The 9412-nt window shown below is 37.7% G+C and overlaps 1 protein-coding gene across 2 annotated transcripts in view; it reads right to left on the minus strand.

Moving 5' to 3' along the window:
* The window catches only part of LOC124126868 (activating molecule in BECN1-regulated autophagy protein 1A-like), a 36000-nt gene extending 26837 nt beyond the window's left edge, over positions 1-9163 (minus strand). For both annotated transcript variants that reach the window (XM_046490421.2, XM_046490415.2), the window contains exons 1-4: positions 8849-9163; positions 4228-4479; positions 2800-2936; positions 1843-1901 (exon numbers count right to left, since the gene is read on the minus strand). In XM_046490421.2, coding sequence (XP_046346377.1) covers positions 1843-1901; positions 2800-2925 — 185 coding nt within the window. In that variant the 5' untranslated portion in view covers positions 2926-2936; positions 4228-4479; positions 8849-9163. The remainder of the gene's footprint in view (positions 1-1842; positions 1902-2799; positions 2937-4227; positions 4480-8848) is intronic.
* Positions 9164-9412: the final 249 nt, after the last annotated feature.

Here is a 9412-nt window from a genome sequence, read left to right on the forward strand (position 1 = left end):
CAAAGATAAATTGGACAAAATAAATGGTTCTAATTTAATGCTTACAGAAATCCCACAAAAAATGTACTTCAACTACATAAGTCAAACACTGAATTAAAAATCAATATGGCAAATTGTCAGTCATATGAACACTAAATCATTTTCAAAAAAAAGAAAAACTATTTCAAACATGATAAAGGTCATCATCATATTTAGTTTCATCTTATTTTTCCTAAACCAGAACGATCACTTTATACATCATATTAACTCCTTCGTCTCGCCAGGACATACTGAACAATCCCAATGCTTCACCATTAGTATGATTACACGCCAACCAGAATTCTTTCCCAGTGAAGAAAACTCCTATCTTGCTTCAATGCTTGCTAGGTTATTAAGAGGCATTAACCCACAGGCTCCTAATCAACCCAAACAACTCTTAATTTGTGCAAAGGCTAGACATGGAACAGCGTGTGTTAGACAGAGAGTTGTGCATAGCCTCAGGCTGATGACAGCTAACCGTCAGAGGAGGCTGACCGCTGACCACCACCGAGAGGACTGGCCTTGATCGTGTTAAAGTGACCGAGCCACAATAGAATTTCTATGAAAGCAGAAAAGGCAGAAGTTCACAGAACCACAATACCTGAATGCATGAACTTTTCAAATCCTGTGGGAAAATGTCATTATTTTTCGTGGAAAATTTAGTGATCAGATTCATTCTTTATATAAAAAGACAAAACTCCCACTTCTAGGTAAAAAACAGATGGTAAAAACATGACCCCAAAAAATGATAGAACTTCATTTTGATATATCAGCACACGTATATAGCATCACACTACTTGTTCATCATATGATAAATATTCCACAGACTGGATAGAATATAATCACTGATAATGATATTCTGACAAGAATATGTGATACACAAAGATTCAAACATCATCATTAGCATATCCATATCTGGTTCAGAAGCTGATAACAGTGAACAGTAACACATCGAAAGTTTGCGTCGTGCTTATCAAAATCCTTACATCACATCACTACTGTTTGATATATGAAAAAATTAACATCATGATCTCATGCCAATACCATGTATATGACAACACATAGTCTGCCTTCAGCAACACTAAACCAGGCAATAGTCATGATGATAATGTCAAGGCATTGACTTGATCATGTTTATCAATCAGTGGACTTTGCAACACAGTGTCATGCTTGGTATACTGAGCGCAGTTTTTCAACTTCAAACATGATCAAAAAAGGGCTTCGCACAACGTACCAAAGTTAGGACTCAAAATTGGATCTTTCAGGTATAGCACACAAACTATTGCTACAACCACTGCGGCAGATTTGACAAACAATAAATATCTAAAATAACTCCCATTTGGCTAGGTATGAACAATGTCAAACTTAAACTATGGTAAGTCTATGGTAAGTCTATGTTAAGTATAAGAGTTATGATCATCATAATGCTACAATCGCTAAGTGGAACAGGCCCTGGGTTTGATTTGGTCTTCCAACATCCATCACTGTCTGTAAGAGATGAGTAAGTTGGACTGATTACATGTCACTATGCCCTGGGCCCCGTTCCACAAAGTGATCTTAGCGCTAAGACGATCGTAACTCCCATACTATAACACAGGCTTACCACAATCATAGCACTAAGATCACTTTGTGGAACGGACCCCTGTTGATATAGAATCATTTGTTCATGTTTTCTGACCTTATAGTTTCCATGGGCCAATCTCAATCTCCATCTCCAGGTCACACACTGTAACCATACAATGCTATAATTCTGGATTGACACTAAACTTACAGGTGACAGACCACCAAAATCTCTAGGAAGTATGAAGAGAAACTAGAACTTACCCATCCGGACTGAAGTCCATAAGGAAAGTAGCTCGAGGTAATCCTGAGAGCTCACAAGCCTGGAAACAAAGGGAAATTAACTGATTTTCTTTATGTTCCAAGGTCTATTCTTTCCTTATATTATATCTTAATATGAAGATACTAATTGTATAGGTATGCCTAGGGGTTCCTTGATTCAAATACTGTAGGAGCAAACATCAAGGAGCACAGGACCCCTCTTATTTTCAAACACCGAAATTGGATGTAAAAATATATTCAACCATGAAACTCGTTTTCCTGAGCTTAATGATTATAAATATCTAATTTTAATTATTCAACAAGTGCTACTGGCCATAAAAAATAGTTCACATAACTGTCGAAACAGAAGCTACAAAACTGTCTTTCAAATCGGGAATTCAATACAGGGATAGAAGTTTTGGAATCCCTAATCTATTAATGATAGTAGTTTATCTTAAATTTGAGTAGTTTTCTTTGACCTTTACCCTTACTTTCAAACTGGCACAGAAATCAATCCCTCTAAGACATAAGGTGAGGTGAAATGGGGTTTTATGTTGCGTCCAAGATTATTGCACTTATATAGCGATGTGCATGTACGTGTGTCTCTATGACATAAACAAGAGGCATTTCTAGTCAATATAGACAACACAAACATCACTGCCTAAACAGCGATAAAACACAGGCAACACACTGACAACACACAGGCAACACACAGGCAACACAGACAACACACTGACAACACACAGGCAACACAGACATAACACTGTGTTGGCAACACACAGAAAAAAACACTGATAACAGATAGACAGCAGGCAACACTGACAACACACAGAGAAGACAGACCTCAAACAGGCACCATACCAGCACCATACAGACAACACATTGGCAACGCACAGGCAACACACAACAGACAGGCCATAACACAGGCAACACACAAGATAACACACAGACTATATATACCTGGTTCTTGGTGAGAGTAGATGTCCGGTCTTCCACCAGCGTCCCAAGGTTTTCACCCCCACTGGCTTTAGACTTCCTCTTGGAACATCCATGCTCCCGGCTTTGTAGAAACTGGATGACATTCATGTTTCCTTCACCTGGACCAAAACAGCAGTCCATTTTACAAAGCTCTTCGAAAAACTCCATCAATATTGCAGTGGGACCACGAGGAAAAGACTACACATTATACCATGTGGGGAATAAGCTCCAAGTCTAGGTATGACTGGCGTCTGCCATAAAGTTATTAAGACATGGGAACACGTCACAAGCCATGAACTGATATTTGTCTGTGCGTCATGATTCCCATATGTGACTCCGAGTTTAACAAGTTCAATTTCACATTTTCAATTTGACAGCACAGCAGTCGATGATTTTAGACTCTAGTCTGAAGCCCTGAGTCTACCAGCAGTAGAAAGTAGCATTTTTAGTCCACTAGTCCATATAATGATAACAGATAGAAAACCCTTAAAAAGGGCACATTTCTACTAGTCCTTATGATACCTTAACTATTGGACAATTGGCAAGGACTACAGGACTAGTGCCAATTTCTAATGCTGCCTAGTAATATTCACTCACTCACTCAGGTTTAGCTATATAAGCTTCGGAGCTGCTTATTCTAGAACACATACCAAGAGTAAAATATACTGAAAATAATGCACAAAAAACAAGTTTGGGTGAGTAGGATCAAAAGTATTTGGCACAGACAGGTACAGTCTGCGGGAGTTAATAAGATCAGTCAGGGTTTTACCTTGACTTTCAAAACTTGGACACAGTATACTTTTTTTCTGAGTTCATTCTCTACATTAGCGAGTACTGGAAGCACATTTGTGTGTCGCATAAAACCCCGATCAGTGCCAGAGTGAATGATCATACAATTGGTCAAAAATGCTGCTGCCATTGCCATGACTGTACATATGATCACAGTAAAGTTGGTTCCATCTCTTCACACAAATGTCAACACTGCAATAGTATCTTAAGTATAAATAGACATGACACTTCACTAATATACCAACATTACTTTAGTTGTGTTATGTAACTATTTCTTAATGTGAATGAAACCAATCGCAATATATTTATGATTGATGTGAGAGCTCCAGTTATCACTTGGTCCAGTTCTAATACTACTGAGTGCTTTAGTGGCCCAGTCGCCAAAGGCATTCCAATTTGCTATTCTGAGTTGCACCCCTAAGCCATTACAAAATCCTATGAAACATGATCATGGCTTCAATACCTGATTTCTCCTGATTGTGATTCCTGGGATGTTACCCCATGATAAACATCCAGGACTTGGGGCTTTCTATTTAGCTGACACGCAATGACATAACTGAAGTACTATTTCAGTTACTATTCAGGTAACAAGACTTATAAGTTACAGCCATGTGTACATACCTCACTCCAACTGTGCATATAGTCGTAGGAGGGCAGTTCCCGCTGCACCCGATGGTACATACAGCGACAGACACAGGAGATTCATGGACAGCCTATGTTCTGTCTACCAGTCCCAACATCATGTAGACCAGTATATTCGGAAATCAATCAACAATGGTAAACAGAGTTTTGATTAATTCCTCATGACGGGCCAACAAGTCCATATAATCACATCCTCATTCTGACGACTCATCTCCCCTCTTCTCCCACAGTCTGTGAAAAGATTTAATTTAGGTTTAATACAAGGCACATCAGAGTATCACAGGTAGGTACAGAAGCTCACCTTTATTCAAGGATATATAATTGGAGGGGTGGGGATGTGCAAAACTAGTTATTTCGCATATAATGCTACCACACATTGGGATACAACTTTTTATAGAAGGCAGGTTTGTTAATTTTTGGCTTATAAGTATACTTTGTGCTACCTTCCTTAAATGGCCTATTGTTTTGATTTCAATGTTGACAAAAGCTACTGACTACTGACTTTTGTTCCACAATTTTACTTTTCTGATTTATATCATTTCAGGAAGATTCATGTAAGCAGGCATTGAGAATCATATTAACAGTAACACTAATAACAATCCAAAAGGATAGTGATTCTAGATATTGGTAGTAATTAGACCAACTGGATAGGGAGTTAATGTCCTTTCACAGACAAGTTTTACTCCAAGCATGTTATCTTGTTAATGGTCTGATTTTGGTATAAACATGATATATGGCATAGTATTAAATAGTCAAACAATGAAAACATCAATTCAATGCACTATATTACTTCACCAGAATCAATTAATATCAGATTCATTGCAAACAGTGTAAATGACCATTCTCATAATACAATCATGAAACAAATGAAAAGCAAATTTCAAAATATCTTTATCATTTGGGTATGCTTTGAATATCCAGCATTCATGTGAAAAAAACACTAAGCATGCTAAGTGCCTTGTACTTGTAGCATGAACTGCTGAACATGGTATGGGTCAGCTATGGTTGTTGTTCAAGATGTGACGGCTGTACGTGAATCTGTGACTGATAACTTCTTACAAAACATGAAAATAACTTTTCCTGAAAACTGTCTATAAATTGAGCATATGGTGATGCTGACTGGAATGTTTAATTTCATTTACATGTTCAATTGATAATGTACAAGCTAACATTTTGATACAAGTGCACATGAGAAGGGCTGTTGTTTTTCACTAATATGAGCTGCTGAGACTGCCATCTTATATATTTCAAAATACAAACAGTGAAGAACCATAAATTAAGCTCACATTGATGATGTCAAGTTGAGCATGTTCAGCTTAAAATACATTGGTGTAGAAGTAAAACCAGGAGGTTAAGAGCCAAACTGGATATGTCATAACATCAACATATTCAAAATTCCAATGTCTACTTCAGGTTATAAAGCAATGGTTATGGCCGAAAAACAAAAATAAAAATAATGTGAACTCAAAACTTTAGCGTTGAAACATTTTGATTCACACCACAACGTACAAGTTCAGCATGATAGTCAGTACTTCATAAGAAATGAAAGCTCACTTTACCAGTTTCCACTGAACATGTTGAACAAAACAATACAGTATGCATGGTATGGGCAAGTTCAGGATCATCAGGGCTAGTTAATGTTTCTACTTGCTCCTGTTACCAGCCCATATGGCTGCTGTTGCGTTCATGTTAATTTCTAGCACTGCAGGGTCTTGTAATCACGGTAATGGGGTGAACCTCAGGATGTTTCATTACCACCTTGAGCCTGTACATAAAGTTCTAAGTCCAAAATATCCTTATACTACTCATAGCTTTGTTCAGTGAGCATGCTGAGTGGATGATCACAAGTTATATGTACTATGCACTTGGGAGTGTGCTCAAAAGCCCCACATGCTACATGACAAACAAAGCTATACACACGAAAACATGTAGCCTGAACATGGCTGCATTATATTAGCTACAATTTAGTGTCACTACATGGACAATAAGTAGCTGAGCTTACCATTCTCATTGACCCAAACAGAATTTTACTATACACAGGCTTCAGACTAGTTGCTAAACTTCCAGACTATGTCCTTGGCATTTGAAGGTGCATTTGAAGGTGAATCCTCAGCTTCATTGTTTGCGTTCATGTAATTGTCATATCTTTCAAACATGTCAAAGGTTAGCGACTTCAAAGGTTCCACATCTTGTGACATGGCTCCAAAAGTTAGTATTTAACTGGAAAATCCAATACCAAGGAGCCTTGTCTGTGGCTGCTACTTCAGAAGCTACAGAAACAGGAGTGTGCATCCCAGTTGAAAGCCTATTGTCAGCATATATCAGGTTCTATTGATTATTCCGACAGTGTTACTACTTCTGCTTCTGCAAAAAGTCTATTACTAATGGACTTGTCTCTTTTTATTACTTACTAGTCTCAGTACACAGTCTGAAAGAGTATAACTTGTTGATCATTTTTCTCCTTGCCTAATATTATCTTTTTCTTCAGTAATCATTTGACAGGCAAAGTGAGATATGTACATGTCAATTGAAAATGCAAGTTAGCTTGGGACAAGCTTAAAATCTTACTCCCATAAAATACAATCAGAGACTAAAAAATAAAATAAACAGCTCTCCAAAAGTACTATCCCAAAGTAAAGATCTCTTGTCCAACTAACAATGTACAACAACTACTTTGTAGCCCAACTCTTAGGCAAGACGAATGGATAGGGTTTTTTTCATAAAGGTTAATATAATCTGATTAGAATGATATACAATTCTGTTGACAATGACCATGTTGATATGTCAAGGGAATTCTAAACTGACTAACCACTTAGAGCTGTAGAAGTAGAACACACTAAAACACACAATATCAATACAGCTCATTCTGTAGGTATGACTGATTCTAAACATTGGGTAAAACCGAAAGTGATGTACATCACGATAGCAGTCGGCAACTCTAGTCGTCACTTCACCAAAACCAAAGAGTAAAATCAAATGCATTTTGGTCAACATGGTCCAAACAGCCGTAGCAAATATATGCTTTTGTGTACAGAGAGAACACACCGAGACATTGAGTGAATTTTGTGACACACCACAGTCATCAGTCCACCTGTGGTTGACAGTAATATCAACAAACCTGTGCTTGATAGTATGATAAACAAACATGTGTTTGACATAATGATCAACCAACCTGTGATTGACAGCAAGATCCATAAACCTGTGTTTGACAGCATGATCAACCAACATGAGCTTGACAGAATGATCAACAAACGGGTGAGTGATAGCATGATCAACACACCTGTGATCGACAGCAAGATCAACAAACCTGTGATTGACAGCAAGATCAACCAACCTATCACTGACAGCATAATGAACAAACCTGCATTTGCCTCAAGATATATCCCTGTGTTGTGTCATTCAAACCTAACTCAAAACAAAGCTTTGTATAGTGGCAAATTCGGCTCAGAATCCAGGGTATTTATGACAACTGAATGAATAATCAATAATCTGATAATGCACACTATTTTTGATAATTTATGATGTAGATGTCATTACTGCTATCAGAATAGCAAAACTTGGTTACCATGGTTACTGTCCAACATGTCCAATGGAAGATGGCAAATTCATAAAGACACTTAAAATAATATTCATCCTACTCCATGAAGAATAAATGTAAATTGTAATACCAGAGTTCATAAAATGCCTTTTACATAAGAAAAGAAATGTGCATGAATACATGACATTAACTGATAATAAGAACTGGCTGTGACATTTCTTTTTGCCTATTTTGTAACTAAATGTCAAAAATCACACTGAACATTTAGTTAACAAAGGAATGAAATGTCAATGACTGGACACATGCCTGTACAGAATTCTTAGTCATACCTGCTACCAATTGAACTGTAACAAGACAACTGACTAGTATCATGCATTTTATTCATCACATATCATAATCATGGTCATATGATGTGACATGTTTTGATGTTGTTGAATGCACTCAGCATTGCAATATTTCATTTCCAGCTATATGATGGGGGTTTGTAAATATTCGCCTATGGACCAAACAGCCCAGTGACTGATATCGTGGTTGATCCACACCATCCAGGTACATTGACACACTTTCAACTAAGTCACGGAGACTGACCATCCGATCTATTTGGTCACCTCTTACAACCACGTAGGTTGCTGGAGACCTATGCTAACCAGGAATCTCAATGGGTGCTACATTATTTTGATCGGGTGGGGTCTGTGACATGGCTGAGCGGATGTATCATGGTCAATGCTGACTGTGACATTCAACAACATTTATTCACTGACATGCCTCTCAACAAGATGTGATCAAAGATGATGAATTACTTGAGTCATGTAATTAACAGATGCTTAACAACAACAATAATCAGCAGACAAATATGTCCAGCATTATTTCATTTTCTCCAGACATCTGAAAACGAAAAGTAGATATGAATTTCCTGACGTATCCAGGAAACATGGAACTTAACGCAGACATCAGTTGATTCACTTCGGTTGAAGGGTTAACGCTAACAAATAGTTTAGTTATCAAATGGCATTGTTCAGGTACCAACAAAAAAAAAGATGCATATTGACGTTGATAACTCACCTGAGTTTGGCGCATGATTTTCTAACGGTGTACTTCCTGCATCTGTTGTCGTTCTATGATTAACCAGACAAGATCAACACTAGGCCTCGTCACACGGAGATGAAGCAGAGGTCTGCAGGTTCGAGACAGAATATTGCACACTAAATATCTCATTAAGTGCACACACAAAAGTTTAATTTTTGCGCTTATGGCAATGTACGAGTTGTGCAAATTCGATTCCCGTCAAATATCCCGTAGATTAGTCAACATAACTTGAATCATTTGAGAATATATTTCAACGCGATGCAAGGTTTGCACTTTTGACCCCGTACTCCGCCATTGTGAAAGAACCCGTATGAAATATTTTCATTACGACTACTTTACACTTCAATCAAAGACACTGTTCTGATGTGATCTCGAGCACAATATGAAGCACTGCGAATTGAGTCTATCAACTGCTGATGTATCCCCCGATGGCCGTCAACAGAAACTCTATAAGGACGCACAATATTAATGTTTCTTATGACTTAATATTTTAACCGTAAAATGGCTGTCCTGTTTATTCAACAGTTTTGATATGTTTTA

Source organism: Haliotis rufescens, unplaced genomic scaffold (assembly GCF_023055435.1).
Source record: "Haliotis rufescens isolate VD_foot unplaced genomic scaffold, xgHalRufe1.0.p SCAF_5, whole genome shotgun sequence".
In the NCBI taxonomy this organism is placed as follows: Eukaryota; Metazoa; Mollusca; class Gastropoda; order Lepetellida; family Haliotidae; genus Haliotis; species Haliotis rufescens.